The 18,877-nt window shown below is 35.2% G+C and overlaps 1 protein-coding gene across 1 annotated transcript in view; it reads left to right on the forward strand.

Annotated features, from left to right (window-relative positions):
* Positions 1 to 18,877, forward strand: part of Ranbp9 (RAN binding protein 9) — an 81,858-nt gene that overhangs the window by 25,983 nt on the left and 36,998 nt on the right. The window contains exon 3 of the mRNA XM_020176520.2: positions 18,210 to 18,262. Coding sequence (XP_020032109.2) covers positions 18,210 to 18,262 — 53 coding nt within the window. The remainder of the gene's footprint in view (positions 1 to 18,209; positions 18,263 to 18,877) is intronic.

An 18,877-nucleotide genomic window follows, 5' to 3' on the forward strand; every position in this document is an offset into this window, starting at 1 on the left:
TATCTATACACAATGGAATTTTATGCAGCCATGAAGAAGAACGAAATGTTATCATTCGCTGGTAAATGGATGGAATTGGAGAACATCATTCTGAGTGAGGTTAGCCTGGCCCAAAAGACCAAAAATCGTATGTTCTCCCTCATATGTGGACATTAGATCAAGGGCAAACACAACAAGGGGATTGGACTATGAGCACATGATAAAAGCGAGAGCACACAAGGGAGGGGTGAGGATAGGTAAGACACCTAAAAAACTAGCTAGCATTTGTTGCCCTTAATGCAGAGAAACCAAAGCAGATACCTTAAAGCAACTGAGGCCAACAGGAAAAGGGGAACAGGTACTAGAGAAAAGGTGAGATCAAAAAGAATTAACCTAGAAGGTAACACCCACGCACAGGAAATCAATGTGAGTCAATGCCCTGTATAGCTATCCTTATCTCAACCAGCAAAAACCCTTGTTCCTTCCTATTATTGCTTATGCTCTATCTACAACAAAATTAGAGATAAGGGCAAAATAGTTTCTGCTGGGTATTGAGGGGGGGGGGCGGGAGGGGGTGGAGTGGGTGGTAAGGGAGGGGGTGGGGGCAGGGGGGAGAAATGAACCAAGCCTTGTATGCACATATGAATAATAAAAGAAAAATGAAAAAAAAAAAAAAAAGGGTCCTACCATTTGAGCTGTGCCTTTCAGCCTTTTTTGCTTTAGGTTATCTTTCATATATGGTTTCACGCCCTTTGCCAGGGTCAATCATGCTACCTATGCCTCCCACAGTTAGGACTATGGGTGTGCTGCCTGGCCTGTTTGTTGAAATGGGGTGTCACTATTTATTTGTCCAGGTTGGCCTCTGACAGGCCTTGAACCATGATCCTTCCAGTCTTCAACTCCTGCGTCCGTAGCTAGGATTGTAGGCTTGAGGCACTGCACCCAGCCTATATGTCATTTTTTAATGGCAGTTTACTTTTAATAGTTGAAAGAAGTTAGTTTATTCTTTCACTTGAAGGACAAAATGGTTATATATGTTCATATTTTTTTTAAAAAAATGTTTTAGATTGGTAACTTGTTATAGACAATTGTCCTGAGTTTTATATAGAAGTAGATAGATTTATATACACTAATGTGTCTTTAGTAATTAGCTTTTGGTGTTCTTAGTTTGTCTTATAGTATCATAAACATGCCAACTGGCAGAAATAAAATGGTTTATTTTAAAAGCCATTAAGTAGCTGGTGTGGTGGCACAAACCTGTAATCCTAGTACTTGGAAGTACTAGGCAGAAGGATCAGGAGTTCCAAGCCAGTCTGGGCTACAGAGAGAGACTTCTTTCTTATGGAGGAAAAAAAACAAAGAAAGAAAGGAGGGAAGGGAGAGAGGAAGGAAGGGTGGGTGGGTATTCAGTAATTTTTAAGCCATGTAAGGCAACTGACCCCCTTTCTGGCTTGTGTAACTTCTGTATATGAAGAAGCTATTCAGAATTTGATTTTTGTCTTTATTAGCATATGGACATTTTTCATCCATTTTGTCATCATTAAGTATAATGCTGCCTGCTGTAGTTTTTGGTAGATGTTCTTTATCAAGTTGAGGATGTTTTCCCTTTTTCTAGTTTACCGAGAGTTTTATCATGAATATGTGTTAAATTTTGTTTAATGCTTTTTTTGCATCTATTGATATGATCATGTGATTATTCTTTAACCTGTTGACATGATGGATTACAGTAATTGATTTTTGAATGTTGAATTAGCTTTGCATACCTGGGAAATCCTACTCAGTCATGGGGGTGTGTGTGTGTATACACGTACGTACATATGTTGTTGGATTCAGTTTGCTAGTATTTTGTTGAGGTTTTTTGCATCTATGTTCATGAGAGAGATAGGCTTATAGTCTTCCTTTCTTACAATGTCTTTTGCTTGTTTTGGTATTAGGGCAATGCTGGTCTCACAGCATGACTTAGGAAGTGTTCCCTACTGTGTCATTTCTTCCTTAAATGTTTTGTAGGTATCACTGGTAAAACCATCTGGGCCTAGTGTTTACCTTTTGGGAAGATTATTAATTACTGACTCAATTTCTCCAAAAGGAATATTAGGATTATCTATTTATCCTTATGTAAGTTTTGTAAATTATGTCTTTCAAGTAATTGCTTCATTTCAGCTAAATTATCAAATTTGTGAGTGTGTATTTGTTTATAGTAGTCATTCAATATCCTTTTAATATCTGTAGAATCAGTATTGATGTTACTACTAATAACTTCTGATTCTTTTCATCCTGGAGTTAATAGTTTGTCTATTTTTCTCTTTTATTCTTGTTAAACCTGGTTTGAGGTTTATTGATTTTATTGATATTTTCAAAGAACCAGCTTTTAGTTTTGTGAATTTTCTTTGTTTTTCTCACTTCTGCTCTAATACTACCTCTTTTCTTCTGTGTGCTCTGGGTTAATATAGTTTTCCCATTTCCTAATGTGGATTCTTAAATTACTGATTTTGTATCATTATATAACATCAAGTGCTACACATTTCCTTCTAAGCATTGCTTTTTCCCTGTATTCTACAAATTTTGATAAATTGAGTTTCACTTTCATTTGCTTACAAATATTTTTAAATTTCTCTTTAGACGTCCTTGACCCATGTGTTAGTATGACTGTATTATTTAATCTCCAGATAGTTTTAGAATTTTACAGGTTTCTATCTTTTGTTGATACGTGGTTTAATTGCATTGTGGTCTGAGAGTATACTTCATATGACTTCTGTTTTTTTCCCATTTGTTAAGATGTGTGTTATTTCTCAGAATATAGTCTCTCTTGGTTAATTTTCATGTGTGCTTAGGAAGAATGTATATTCTGCTGCATGAAGTATCCTATCAGTGTAATGTAATCCACCTGCTGCTGCCGCCACCGTATAGGTTGACTTTTGTTGGCGTTCGGCCAGTACATCTTACTGATATAGGTGTATTGGTGTCTCCAGTTGCAATAGTGGGCTTAGCCGTTTCTCCTTGCAGTTCTCTCAGTTTCTGTCTCAAATCTTTGGACGTTTTGTTGTAAAGTACAAACACCCTATAACATTATGTAGCGTTCCTCTTTATCCCATCCCTGATGATATTCCTTATTCTGAATTCCAGCTTTCTTTTTTTTTGTCATCATTATTATTTTGTTTTTGCCAGCACTGGGGTTTGAATTCAGGGCCTCATGCTTACTGGACAGGATCTCTTACAGCTTGAGACACTCTACCAACTCCAGCTTTCTTTTCATTAAGTGTTCACATGGTATATGTTTCTTCATCCTTGTACTTTAATCTGTGTGTTAATATTTAAAGGGAGTTTCTTATAGACGTGTCCTTGGGTCTTGTTTTTTATTTTCTGTTTTTTTGGGTTTTAAGGATTGAACACAAGGCCTTGCAAATAGCAGGCAAATGCTCTACCAGTAAGCTATCTCCCCAACCCCAGGTCTTGTCTTTTTAAATCCATGCTGACAGGTTCTCTCTCCTTTCCTCCCTTCCTCCCTTCTTCCCTTCCTTCCTTCCTCCCTTCCTTCCCTTTCCTTCCCCTTCCTTCCTTCCTTCCTTTTCTTTCTTTCTTTCTTGGCAATACTAGGGTTTGAACTCAGGGCCATGCACTCCCTTTGTGGTGGTGTCTCACTGTTGCCCTGGCTCGGGTGCTCCTCTCATTGACCCTGGATTGCATGTGCCATCAAGCCCAGTTGGTCAGTTCTTTAGTACATGTGCTCCAAAGCAAGCTCCAGCCTATCAGTTCTTTTAATTAGTTGATATAATTAGACCATTCATATCAAAAACAGTTGTTGTAACAGGTGGATTATATGTATTGTATTTCTATTTTTTATTCATTGATCTTGTCCATTATCGCTTTAAAAGAAAAATCTTGTTTTCCTTTATTTTAATTGGGCTAAATTTTATGAGTCCTTCTTTTTTAAGGTATGAGTCATACTTCTTTTAAAGAACTTTTAATAGTTTCTCTAGAGTTTACAATAGATACCCGAGCTAATCTAAGTCCGTTTTCAAAGAAGACTTCACTGCCTCATAGGTGCCTTGTGATAGAATATGACCAGTTCTTCCTCCCATCCTTGTTATATTGATGCCATTCATTTTATTTATCCATAAACCATAATCACCTAATACAGTGTGTGGTTATTTTGAATAAAGTAGTCTATTAGGTAAGTAAAGAACAAGAGAAATAAACTTTGGCCCAAACAATGTATGTGCATATGAATAAAGAAGAAAAAAACCAAGAAAATGTAAAGTGTTTCTTTGGTGCCCTTGAGACACTCTGGTAAAAAATTAAATTACTTTTCAGTGCTTAAAAAAAAAAAACTTTATTCTCTGACCTTTAATCTTTATGTAGCTACCCCTATCATTTTTCCTTTCTCTCTAAAGAACTTCTTTTAATAGGTATACAAGGCCTTAGATTCCCACAGGTTTTTGTTTGTTTGTCTGTCTGATAGTCTTTATTTGTCCTTCATTATTAAAGGAAAATTTCACTGGCTACCAAATTCTAGGTAGTTTTTCTTTTTCTTTGAGCACTTAAATATTTCATTCCACTCTCTCCTTGCTTGCATGGTTTCTAAAGAGAAGTCTGATATAACTCTTACCTAAAGGGTAAAGCTGTGGTGTGTGTGTCCATTTCTTGCCAGGTTTTCTCTTTGTTTTTGGCCTAGGTTTGAATATATAAAGCCTATGTGTTGTTGTTCGATATTTATCCTGTTTAGTGCTCCCTGAGCTTTCTTGATTTGGTATCTGTTACTAATTTGGAAAATTCCCAACCACTGTTACTTAAAATACTTCCATTTCTCCTTTTCTTCTTGTGGTATTCCTGTCAACCATATGCTGTACTTTTATAGTTGTTCCACATTTCTTAGATATTGTGTTCCAGTTTTTTCACTCATTTTTCCCTTATCATTACAGTTTGAGTAGTGTCTGTCAAACATCTTCAAGCTCAGTGAGTTTTTTTTGGTTTTTAATCTAGTCTGCTTATTCCTATCAGAGGCATTCTTCATTTGTGTTAGTGTTTTTGCTTTCTAGCATTTAGTTTTGTTTTTTTCTTATAAGCCTTAGGACATTATCAGATATTTAAAATTCTAGTTTGATCATTCAAAACCTCTGCCATATCTGAATCTGGCATTGATGCTGCTTGCTTTGCTTTTCAGACTATTTTTTTCTTGCCTTTTACATGCTTTGTAAATTTTCATTGAAATCCAGGCATGGCTTACCTGGGTAACAGAAACCAGGGTGAATAGGCCTTTAGTGTGAGGTTTCTTAGGAGCCACACACTAAGACATACAATACACTTGTTTGTGTGACTTGTAGCTGCCAGAACTCGTTTTCATCTTCCTTGTTTTGAGTTTCTCTAGAAACACCTTGAATAGTGTCCTGCAGCTCTCACTTGTTACCTGTTATTATATCAGTGCCTGCTGATTTGGTGATAAGGTATTGGGGAGGGAAATGTTTAATGTTTTATACTCTTATGCTGAAATCTTTGCTTTTGTTTTTAGTGGACCAGAATTCTTGGGCTGTGGCCTTCAGAAGAGTTTTCTGGAGTGTTCCTTCTCTCCTCCCCATCTCCCCCCTACCCCCTTCTGTCAGTAAGGTAGGGTCAAAAAAGGCTCTGGTGAAGTAGTTTCTTTGAAAACAGTGTTAGAGAGCAGAGGGCTCTGAGCTTATTTTAGAGATGCTCCAAGCCTGGAGGAGAGTTTTCTGAAAGAAACGTGGTGGAGCTCTGGAGATAGCACTTGAGGAGTGGAGGGTTCCTTAAGAGGAGAGCCTCAAGTGCATGTGAACCTTCACCAGCAGTCTTAGTAATAACTTCTACAGTGCTGCTGGAAAGCTTCCAGTTAATGCCTCAGATCCTGTTTGAGTAAGTGCTGCCTCTCTATTTCATCTGTCTCAGGTTTCTTGGAGTTTTGCCTTGTGGACTCAGTTCTCTGATAAACGTGAGTAGTTTGGTCTTTGGTTATTCATCTTTTTGTTGCTGTCAAGATAGAAGTGGTAACTTCCAGACTCAACATATTGGACGTGAAGCCAGAAGTTCTCTTGTGTATTTTTTCAATGAAATTTTTATTGAGTTACGATTCACACATCATAAAAATTCACCCTTTTAAAAGAAACTAATCTGGTAGTTTTTTCTATCACAGCTGTGTAATCCTTATCAGCATTTAATTTTGGAACTTTTTTTTATTGCTTAATAAAGAAATCATTGAAGGGTAAAGAATCATGTGTCCCATTCCCAGACAACATTTTTTTCCTTTTTTTTGCGGTGCTGAGGTTTGAACTCAGGGCCTGGTGCTTGCTAGGCAAACTCTCTTACCATTTGAGCCACTCTGCTAGACCACCACCCTCCCAGGCAACTTCTAATGTATTTTGTTTCTGTGGATTTGGATTTAACCTATGCTGGACATACCATATAAATGGAATCATGAAATATGTGACCTTTTGCTTCTAACTTCATTGTCTCAGCATAATATTTTCAAGGTTTATTCATGCTATAGAATATATCAGTACTCCATTCTTTTTTGTTGCTAAATACTATTCCATTGTATGGAAATACCATATTTTGTTTTTTCATCAGTTGGTAGAAGAGCTTTTTTGGCTATTATGAATAATGCTTTTATGAACATTTATATAACATGTTAGTGCAAACATTATTTTCATTCCTCTTGCATAAAAGATAGAAATGTAATTGTTGGATCACATGGAAACACTGTGGCTAACATTTTGAAGAATCATACTGTTTTCCATAGAGGCTGTATCATTTTACTTTGCCACCAGCTGTGATAGTTCTAATTTCTCACATCCTCGCCAACACATCTTAATTCTAGCCATCCTAGTGTGTGAAGTGAGAGCACATTGTGTTTTGGTTTGCCTTTCTCTAATTACTAACAGAATCATGTGTCTTCTATCATGCTTGTTAGACATTTGTACATCTCTGGAGACACATATATTCAGATCCCTCTTCCTTCTCCCACCCCTTGTTTTTGATGTTAGGGATCAAATCAAGGGCCTCAAGCCTGCTGGGCAAGCACTCCACCACTCCTAGTCCCCTCTTTGCCCATTTTAAAAAAATCGTGTTTATGTGTGGGCTTTAAAAAAGTGCTATTGTTGAGTTGTAAGCTTTATGTATTCTGGGAAAAGGTCCTTTATCAGATATATGGTTTGTATATATTTTATCCCACTTTGTGGATTATCTTTTAATTTGCTTGATAGTATCCTTCAAAGCACAAATTTTTAAATTTTCATGGAGTGTATTTTTACCCTTTTTGCTTTTCCTTTTGTGTTAGATCTGAGATTATTGCCTAACCCAGGTTTGCAAAAGACTTGAATATTCAGTGTTTTTGTCTCATAGTTGTGTAGTTTTAGCTCTTCGGTTAGCTTTCTTCTTCACTTTTTTTATTTTTTAATACAGTATGAGATGGGGATCTAACCTCATCCTTTTGCACGTGTATATCCAGTTGTTCCAGCATCCTTCTCCTGTTGAACTGCCCTCTTCTCCCTCTTGTCAAAATTCAACTGGCCATAGATGTAAGGGCTAGTTTCTGAACTCTCAGTTTCTGTTGCATTGAGTAGTATGTCTGAAATCCAGGAATATTCTCTCTTGCATATGAAACTTTATCGTGTGTTTTAAAATTGGAAAGTGTAAGTCCTCCAACTTTGTTCTTCCTTTTCAAGATTGTTTTGGCTCTTCAGGGCCCTGTGTATTTCCATGTGAATTTTAGAAACAGTTTTATCCATTTCGGCAAAAAGCAAGCTATGCTTTTGATGAAGATTGTATTGAATCTGTAGATTAATTTGGTGAATATGCTATCTCCATGTTAAGTCTTCTAGTCTGTGAACATGAGTCTTTGTTTACTTATGTATTCCTTAATTTCTTTCACCAATATTTTGTAGTTTTTAATGCTCAAGTCTAGTACTTATTTTGTTGCATTTATTTCTAAATATTCTTTTTGATTTGCTGTAAATGAAATTGTTTTCTTAAATCCATTTTCAAATTGCTTATTGCCAGTATATAGAAATACAACCGATTTTTGCATACTGACCATGCAGCCTTGTTGGGACTTGCTTATTACTTTAAATATTCTCTTGGTGGAGATTCCTTATGATTTTCTGCTAAGTCTGATGGTAGCTGTGGAGTTTTTGTAGTTTGTTTCTCTAGTTTGCTGAGTGTTTTTAATCATGAAAAGATGATGGATTTTGTCAGATTCTCTTTTTGGTGGTGCAGGGAATCAAATGCAGGCCTTGTGCGTGCTACAGGTACTTGCTTAGTTACTGAGCCGCATCACATTCTTTTCTGTGTTGAGATAATCAAATGGGCTTTATTCTTTCTTCTGTTAGTATGATGTATTACTTCAATTGAGTTTTGGTTGCTTAATCTGATATTCCTGGGGTAAATCCTATTTAGTCATGATGTATAATTGTTTCTGAATGTTGCTGGGTTTGATTTAGATATAATTTGCTGAGAACTTTGACATTTGTATTCATAGAGGGATTTTTTTCATGCAGTTCTCTCGTATTTTTATCTGGTTTGGCAACAGGATACTACTACCATGGCTTGTAGAATGAGTTAGGAAGTGTTCCTTTTTTACCCATTGGATTGAAATTACTGATAAGTAGAAGTTATGCCTGCTATTTTGATATTTGTTGTTTGTACATCTTTTTGTTTCTCTGGTCTTCATTATTGTTATTTTTTGTGTGATTAGATATTATCTAGTGTACCCTTTAAGTTTGATTATGGTTTCTTTAACAGTTCTAAAGGGTTTCATTGTACATTTCCATATATACATATAGTGTACCCCAATTTGGTTCATCCCCTCCTTTGCTCTCTCTCCTTCTTAAAATGACTTCGACAGGTTTCAGTGTTACATATTTATACATGTATAGAAAATACATTTGACCATTTTTACTCTCATTTATCCTCTTTGGTTAACCTCACCCTCCTGTTATGGTTTTTTTGCTGTAGTTTTTGAGTTTTTTTTAAAGTGGTTGCTTTGCAGATTACTTAACATAATATCTTAATACAACTTAATTCCAATAGTATGTTAAAGTATGTTTCAAAATGTCTCCATTTTCTCCCCCTCCTTTGTGCTATTATTATGCCAATTATATCTTTACACATTTTAATCAGTTTTATAATTAATTGCTTTGTATTTAAAATCAGATAGAAGAAATTGAAAATGGATTTATTCTGTCTTCCCTGTTTAGGTAATTACCTTTAGTGGTGGTCTTTATTTCTTTGTGGAATTCAAGTTACTATCTAGTATCCTTTTCCATTTTATTATTATTATTATTATTATTATTTTGTGGTTACTGGCGTTTGAACTCAGGGCCTCGTGCTTACTAAGCAGGCTTTCTACCACTTGAGCCATGCCCCAACCCTAGTATCCTCTTTCAACCCGAAGGATTCCATTACTATTTCTTGTAGTGTTGGTCTGCTAACAACAAATTCTCTTAGTTTTTGTTGATTTGAGAATGTGTTAACTTCTCCCTTTTTAAAGTATAGTTTTTCTGAATGTGAAATTCTTGGTTTACTGGGGGTTTTTTTTTTGTTTTTTTTTTTTTTGAGTACTGTCAATGTGTCATCCCAGTGCCATCTGGCTTCTGTGGTTTCTGATGAAAGTATTCTTAATCTGGGTTAAGCTAGCACTGACTACTTAAAAGTAGTAATAACACGTCATGTGGAGTTTGTGATGTGATGACAGAAGCACAAACAAAACATGTGAACTGAGGCATGACTCCAGTGGTAGAGTGCTTGCATAGCAGGATGGAGGTCCTGAGTTCAAACCCTAGTACTACCAAAAACAAAATGTGCAAGGAAGTAAATAGGTTTTAAAAAGTTGTGTCTTGCATTCCTAGTATGTGATAAATGCACTAATTTAATCAAGAATATAATCTATCAATCTGTATTTTTACATTTTTGTTATACTTAATATACCAAAGGCATAGTAAGAAAAAGCAAAATAGTGGTAGTCATAAAACAGAAAAATAAAAAAATACAGGAAAAGATGAATGGAGAGAACAGATAGGACACGTAGCAAGATAGTATGCTTGACACTCAATCCTGTCAGTGTCTGATACATGATGATAGGCATCGTTACTACTAAACACTGCTGGTGGACTTACAGTTTGAGATTATCTGTAGTGATGTTCTGATCTGACAAAAAAATGTTCATGTCCATTGGCCCTCTCATGCCATAATAATAAATTTCTTGTGTGGGTACTTAACTGTATTTTGCCTCCTGCTTTTTGTTGAGTTTGAGCTTTTTGTGCCACACAGTACCTCATACATCTACATCTCATTCGGTTAACTGTGATAGGAGGCGCGCCCTCTGCCCGATAACCCTTCCTCCATCACTTCACAAACCCTTATGCTACTTACTTTCCGAAGAAGAGTTCAGGCTGTTTTCAAGGTAAAGTGCCAAGTTTATTGTGTTTGTGTACTCCTTAATAATTTAACCTGTGTAAAAATGTTATTGATTTTACTGCTGCCTTTTTTATGTGTGACAAAGCTTCTAACCCCATTTTTAAATAAGCATTTTAGCTTCTGTTGTAATTTTGTGTAACATGGTGGTTTTTAGGAAGTATGTCACAATATAGCATAATTGCATTATCCTGTAACTTTTTTTTTTAATTTTTATTTTATTCATATGTGCATACAATGTTTGGGTCATTTCTCCCCCCTGCCCCCTCCCTTACAACCCCCCTTCCCTTCCCCCACTTCTCCCTCACTACCCGGCAGAAACTATTTTGCCCTTATCTCTAATTTTGTTGAAGAGAGAGTATAAGCAATAACAGGAAGGACCAAGGGTTTTTGCTAGTTGAGATAAGGATAGCTATACAGGTAGTTGACTCGCATTGATTTCCTGTGCATGTGTGTTACCTTCTAATTTAATTCTTCTTGAACTAACCTTTTCTCTAGTTCCTGGTCCCCTTCTCCTGTTGGCCTCAGTTGCTTTAAAGTATCTGCATTAGTTTCTCTGCATTGAGGGCAACAAATGCTAGCTAGTTTTTTAGGTGTCTTACCTATCCTCACCCCTCCCTTGTGTGCTCTCGCTTTTATCATGTGCTCAAAGTCCAATCCCCTTGTTGTGTTTGCCCTTGATCTAATGTCCACATATGAGGGAGAACATACGATTTTTGGTCTTTTGGGCCAGGCTAACCTCACTCAGAATGATGTTCTCCAATTCCATCCATTTACCAGTGAATGATAACATTTCGTTCTTCATGGCTGCATAAAATTCCATTGTGTATAGATAACACATTTTCTTAATCCATTCATCAGTAGTGGGGCATCTTGGCTGTTTCCATAACTTGGCTATTGTGAATAATGCCGCAGTAAACATGGGTGTACAGGTGCCTCTGGAGTAACCTGTGTCACAGACTTTTGGGTATATCCCCAAGAGTGGTATTGCTGGATCATATGGTAGATCAATGTTTAGCTTTTTAAGTAGCCTCCATATTTTTTTCCAGAGTGGTTATACTAGTTTACATTCCCACCAGCAGTGTAAGAGGGTTCCTTTTTCCCCCCCGCCCCCGCATCCTCACCAACACCTGTTGTTGGTGGTGTTGCTAATGATGGCTATTCTAACAGGGGTGAGGTGGAATCTTAGTGTGGTTTTAATTTGCATTTCCTTTATTGCTAGAGATGGTGAGCATCTTTTCATGTGTTTTTTGGCCATTAGAATTTCTTCTTTTGAGAAAGTTCTGTTTAGTTCACTTGCCCATTTCTTTATTGGTTCATTAATTTTGGGAGAATTTAGTTTTTTAAGTTCCCTGTATATTCTAGTTATCAGTCCTTTGTCTGATGTGTAGCTGGCAAATATTTTCTCCCACTCTGTGGGTGTTCTCTTCAGTTTAGAGACCATTTCTTTTTTTGAGCAGAAGCTTTTTAGTTTTACGAAGTCCCATATATCTATGCTATCTCTTAGTTGCTGTGCTGCTGGGGTTCCATTGAGAAAGTTCTTACTTATACCTACTAATTCCAGAGTATTTTCTACTCTTTCCTGTACCAACTTTAGAGTTTGTATCCCATAACTCTTTATTCATCTGTCCATGTATTGATTCATCTTCTTTTATGATTCATTTCAAGGTATCTATACTTACACCTAATCTCTGTAGCAGGCATCTCTAACCAGAGTTTGAGTCTTACTGCTCTTTATTGTGGTACAATGTTCATACAGTGAAATGCACATTTCTTAAGTGTAGTACATGATGAGCTTTTAGATGCATATACTGGTGAAATGCAAATCTCTGTCTAAATACAGAACAATGCCACTGTCCTTAGAAATTCCCTCATACTTCTTCTTAGTCAGAGTCTGTCCCTACCCTTTCAGAAACATTCTCTGTTGTGAACTTTTTTTCTATCACCGATGAGTTTTGCCTCTTCCAGAATGACACAGAAAAGGAATTACATGGCATATTTTCTTGTTAGGTTTTCTTGAATCAACCTAACATTTTTGAGATTTCATGTAGGGATGTGTAAAGCATCCACTTTCCAAGTAGAATACAGTCGTTTGTGTATTCATTCACTTGTTGACAGATAACCAGGCTGTTTCAGGTTTTTCCTTATTGTTAAAAAAGCTGTTCTGAACATACTGGCACAAGCGTGTTGTAGAGTACATCTTTGCTTCTCATGCAAGTAAAATTGCTAGCTCATCTTAGCCTTTGTTTAAATAGGTTGTACCCTTTTATATTCCCACCAACAATGCCTGGAAGTTTCTATTACGCTGTACCTTTGGTAACATTGGCTTTGTCAGTCTTAAATGCTGACCTTTCTGGTGGGTATATAGCAGAATCTCAGTGTGATTTTAATTTGCATTTTACTGAAGACTAATAGCATGTGGACCACTTTTTTATGTGCATATTGGTTATTTGCAGTCTCTTAATTTGTGGCCTGTTCGGGTCATTTTTTTGTGTGTGGGGGTCCATTTTTCAAAACTGGGGTTTCTTGTGACTGACATTTGTTAAGTAGAAATTGTTAATTTTGTTGACATTTAATTTATGAGTTTATGATTTTTGCTTTCTGTTCTAATAAGTCTGCTTTATTCTCAAGTCATTAAGGTATTTTTACATGTGCATAAGAAACTTTGTGATTTCAACTTTTATATTTAGGATAAATGCATGTCTCTTTCACATTTCCCTTTATTTTTATTTATTTATTAATCCTGTGTCAGTATCATGCTGTTTTGATTGCTTAGCTTTATGCTACATTTTGAAGTCTGGCTGTGCATGTCTTAAAATTCATTCTTTTTCAAACTTCTGTTGGGTATTTTTAGACCCTTTGCACTTCTGTATAAATTTTAGAATCCATGTTGTCAGATTTTTTAAGCTGACTTTTTAAAGTGACTTAACCAGTTTAAGGAGAATTGTAGCTTTAATAATGAGTCTTCAAATCCCTTATTTTTAACATGCCTTGCCACTCACTTAAATCTTTAATTTGTGTTAGTGTTTGTCTACATGTCTTTTAGTTTTTAAATGCTTTATGTCTCAAGTGTCTGTCTTTTATTTCTCTTTGAAATGGCTTGGATTACAGTAGTACAATGTTGAATAGACGTGGTGAGTACTGGCTTTCTTCCCTTGATCTTGGTCTTTGAGGAATAGTGTTCGTTATTTCACTATTAAGTGTAGAAAGATTGAAGAAAACTCCCTGTTTTTCTAGTTTGCTAAGAGTATTTATTGTAAATGGCTATTCAGTTTTGTCAGATTTTTTTCCCCTGCAACTATGTAAATGATCATATGGGTTTTCTCTTAATATGGTAAGATGCATTGGTTGTGGTTGGTTTTGAATATGTTAAACCAACCTTGCATTCTTGGGTTATTGTTTCAATATAGTATTATTATTTATTTTTAATTTATTTACTTGTAAACCCTCCCCTGTGATTTTTTTTAGTGCTCATTCTAGAGATTTTAATATACACACCTGTTTTCATAGTCTCCCAAGAATATAATTTTACATGAAATGTAGAGACACATTTCTACATGTGCTATAGTTTTCACATGCATCACAACACACAATGTATCTTATCATTTTACTTTAAAGAGTCTTGTATTTTAAGGAAATTAGTGATCTTTTTCTTACTACAGATCTGCTGGCAATACAGCCTATTATGTTCCTTTTATCTGAAAATGTTTTTATTTCACTTTCATTCTTGCAGGGTATTTTCCCCCAAATACTACATTTGTGTTGACAGGCAGGATTTTTCCTTTCAGCACTTTTAAAGATTTCATTCCAGAGCCTTGTGTGGTGGTGCACACCTGTTATCCTAGCCCTCTGGAGACAGAGGCAGGAGGATGGTGAGTTCAAGCCTAGCCAGGGCTACATAGTGAGAATTTGTCTGGGGGCAGGAGGGTTGGCCGAATCATTCCATTGTCTTATGCCCTTCATACTGTCTGACAAGAAGTCAGTAGTAATTCAGCTGTGTGTGCCCATGAAAGATATGTGCCAGTTTTCTGAGTGTTTTCAGTATTTTATTTTTATTATTAGTTTTGAGCAATTTGAGTATGATTTATGGTACCTTGTGATTTACTTTGCATGCAGCTTTCTTAAAGTTTGCCAGATTCTTGAGTCTATAAAATTTTCCTTTTACCTAATTAGGGAAATTATTATCAATTTTTTTGCCCCATCTTTTTTCTTCTCAGTGCTCTAATTACATATGTTAGACCTTTTGATATTATTCCAAGGACCGCCCCCCTTTTTTTTAACCTTTGTCTTTTTTCTCTCTGTTCTTTAGGTCTAATATCATGTTTACATATTTATTTGCCATCTTCAAGCTGTTATTAAGTAAATAAGGAACTATTTATTTCAGATATTTTTCAGCTCCAGAATTTCCATTTGGTTCTCTTTTAGTCTGTTCAAGTTTCTATAACAAAACACCTTAAACTGCATAGTTTATAAACAACATAAATTGATTAGTCAATACCGGTCTCCAGGAAGTTCAAGATCAGTACAGCTGATTTAGTTCTGATAGATCCTCCACTTCACAGATGCAGGCTTTCAGTAGTCCTCTTATGGAGGCTGGCAAACGCTGTCAGTAGCCCTCTTTCCTAAGGACATTAATCCCTGTTCCTGGGGTAGAGCGCTTACAACTGATCATATCCCAAAGGCCCTACTTCATAAAACAACCTTGGGAATTAGAGTTCAACATATGAATGCTGGCAAAACAAAAGCATTTAGGCCCTAGCACTTCTCTTTGGTTGCTTCTTTTTCTTTACTGAAATTTTCTATTTTCTCATTTGAAATAAGCACATTTCCCCTTTCATTTTGACCATGGTAGCAATAGCTGCTTTTAATGCATTAATTCCAATATCTGAATTGTGTCAGGGTGGTGGTCTCATTCTCTCTCTCCTCTTCCTCTCCCTCTGACTTTGCTCTTGAACATGGATCATGTTTTCCTGGTCCTTGATATGCCAAGTGGTTACTAATTAGAACCTAGTACATTATGTACCAATAATAGATTTAAAAGTTCTGGGTAGCATTTTTAATCTGCAGTTAATTTTAGTGGTATATTTTGTTGTTTTCTATGCTGATTATTGCTTCCTTGTCCCATGCATTTCTTTTCTCCTTTGCTTGTCTTTCTGCCAAAGCACATCCTTGAATATATGATTTAAAATCTTTTATTTTCTTCTCAGTCTTGTTGCTTTGCCTAGGAATTAGGTTCTAGGTTGACAGTTCTTTACCCTCAATACTTTGAGCTATTACATCATTGGTCTTTGTCATCAGTTATTGCTGAGAAGTTGACTCTCAGTCTAATCATCACTCTCTGGTAGCTTTTAAGATTATGTCTGTCATTGATGTTCTCAGTGTGTCTTCAGTATGCATTAACTTGTACATTGCTCAACATGTTTCAGTTTTGGAAGATTATTAGCTAAATGATCTCAGCAAATATTTGTGTTCTACTGTCCTTATTTTTTAGTGTGATTCCTCTTTTCTTTCATATAAAAGAAAATCTACTTTTCGTAGTTTTAAAATCATACTGTCAATGAGTGATGTCATTCAGAATGAATTCATGTTCCTTTTATTAATTTTGTGGGGTTTTATGTTTAAGAATTTTGTCTTTGCAGTCCATTTTGATTGGGAAGGTTAACATTTTTCTTAATTTGTTCATTTCTTACAGTTTGTACTTGTTTTTCTTTCTTTCTTTTTTTACACTCCTTGGTCCCCAGTCCAGAACCAGTTTTATATTAGTTTTCAGGTTGTTGCTTCATGATGATTAATTTAGGATTGTAGATTCATTCACTGTTCCATTTGATAACCAGTTTACATCCCGATCAAGAGCTTTTTTCTTTTCTCCACAATGTCAAATGAACCCCTGTAACAGGTGGTATCTTTTTTTTTTTTTTTTTTCCCTAAACCACCTTTTAGGGGGAGAAGCTTATTCCAGACGTTGGCTTGAACTGGGTTCTTGTATTCCTGAGCTTTGTAGGTCCCTGCTCTAGTCTCACAGCTTTGTACTTACTCTTCTCATAAATGGTCTTGCTGTGCTGTAAGCCTCTTTTTTTTTTTAATACTCATATTTTATGTTGTATTTGTAGGAAAATACAAAACGAGTCTTCTTGACTCATATTCTAAATGTTTTTTAATGTTTTGGCCCTCCTGTCTCACTCATTTTGCATTCTTACTTAGTAGTACTGCTCTTGGGAATTTGATTAGCTATGAATTTTACTATCTAGGAAGGAAAATCCTATGTGATTTTTCTTTATAAAAATTTTGTCTAAGTCGAAATTCTGTGTTTTTACATCTGAACTTTAAAATTATTTTGTCTGGTTTAAGAAATTGGATTGGAATCCGTCTTGAAATACGTTACACATACATTGCCACTTTTATGTTGTCAAGTTTTCCAGATGTATACTATACTTATAGCTTCAGCTGTAGTGTTTTGAGTTTCACTTGAGAACTCTATTCCTGTTTTATAGTTTATGTAGTTAATGTGACTGGTATATTCTAGCTGGCTATTACTAGACATTAAAATGTTTTTGTTATATATGGTCACTTTGCCAAAACTAATTCTAAACACTTTTGGTAGTGTCTGGCTTTTTTTTTTTTTTTTTTTTTTTGTGGTGGTACTGGGATTTTGAACTTAGGGCCATGTGCTTGCTAGGCAGGTGCTCTACCACTTAAGCCACAACCCCAGCCCCTGAGTCTGGCTTTCTATGTATATAATCATATACATACAAGTACAAATAAATACCATTTTTATGTTTATTCTGGTTATTTATATTTTTATATTAAATTATTTAAACCTCCAAAACAGTGGTTAACAATTGTAATGTCTTTGTTCCTGATTTTAATGGAAATGACTTTAGAGTTTCACTGTTGATTACCTTGCTTGCTGTATTGGTTTGGAAAAAAAGTGTAGTAGTTAAGTAACTTCATTTATTTTATTGAGGTTTTCATGAGGACTGGTGGCTTAGCTTTATCAGATGCCATTTTAAATCATCATATAGTCATGGTCACTTAAGACTTGTGACAAACTGTTTTCAGTTTGCTCCTTTATTTAAGTTTTTCATCTATACCCGTAAGTATGTTGTGTTATACCTCCCTGTTTTAAGCTTTATCAAGTCTTGTTATTAATGTTTTATAAGATTTAAAAAACTAATTGCATAGTTTAATAATTACCTTTCCTTTTATGTATTTTTTTGACTAGTTTATACTAATTTTATAAATTAGTAATGAAGAGTCCCTTATTTACTCTTGTAATTGTCAGTTTGCTCAGTTTTAGAAAACTGTTGTATATAATCCTAAGGGACACGTTTTTTAGCATAATTTTGTTAACTTTCAGAGTTTTTATATAAATTTGACATTTTTTTTCCAAATATGAACCCATGTCCCTCCTGTGATAGACTAAATTTTTACTGTTTTCTTTTAAAAACATATGTTGTCTTATATAACATTTCTTTTTTCTTTAAGAGTTCATCTATACTTGTTTTGAGAAGTTGTAATCCTAAATGATTACTTGTAGAGAAGGTCAAAAAGATTATTATAAGTAAAAATTCACAGGATTTTTTAATAGTAAAATTCTTTAGGCACTATTAATACTTAGGGAATTTTAGGAGTTTATTGTGAATCTGGGTTTTATTGGTACTTATAGTAACCTGGCTGCTATGTAATAAATTATAATAACATTTTTTGTAGCTACCCTAGGAGTTTCATCTTGGCGCTTGGTTCTGATAATGTTTAACAGTATGTACTTGAATATAGTAACCCTGCCTTTCTTTTGTTTTCCCCAACAGTTACATGGGAATTGGTCTTTCTGCTCAAGGTGTGAACATGAATAGACTACCAGGTATACTTGTAATTGATGATAGTATTATAGTCTTATGGCTAGCTCTTTTTGGTTAGAATTTTCAAGTAGTCAGAATATGTAAAGATACTAACTTTTTTGTGTTTTTAATCACGTATATTATGAATTCTAAGTGGAGGTTAGTGGTTTTTAGATAAATTTAAATTTTATACTATTTAGCAAAACTTACACAACAGCTATACCATGCTTTTTTCTTATTTCTTTTGTTTTATGTTTTAGTGTTTTTAAGCTACTTTAAATATTTTAATGTGCCTGTTTCTGTTTGCTGCCCATTACATTCCTGACTTTAATCCATCTTCAGTTGTGTAGTGTGAGAATATAGGCAATATATTCCCACTTTTAAAAGTGAGTTCAGGAAGATATGAATTGAAATTGTTTCTTGATATCATTAAGTAGAAAGAAGTGATTCTTGCATTATGTTTTCTTTTATTCTTTTCTAATGTTAAAATTAATTTTAGGGTAAATTTTTTGAAATAGAAAGCAAAAGGACTAATATAAAGCAGAGTGCCTTGAAACACAGAAACTGAGCCAACATAGTTGTCATCTAATGGTAATCACATGTGTTAGCTTGATATACTTTCCTTGTATCTTTTTGCT

The sequence above is a fragment of the Castor canadensis genome, chromosome 8 (genome assembly GCF_047511655.1).
Source record: "Castor canadensis chromosome 8, mCasCan1.hap1v2, whole genome shotgun sequence".
Taxonomy (NCBI): Eukaryota; Metazoa; Chordata; class Mammalia; order Rodentia; family Castoridae; genus Castor; species Castor canadensis.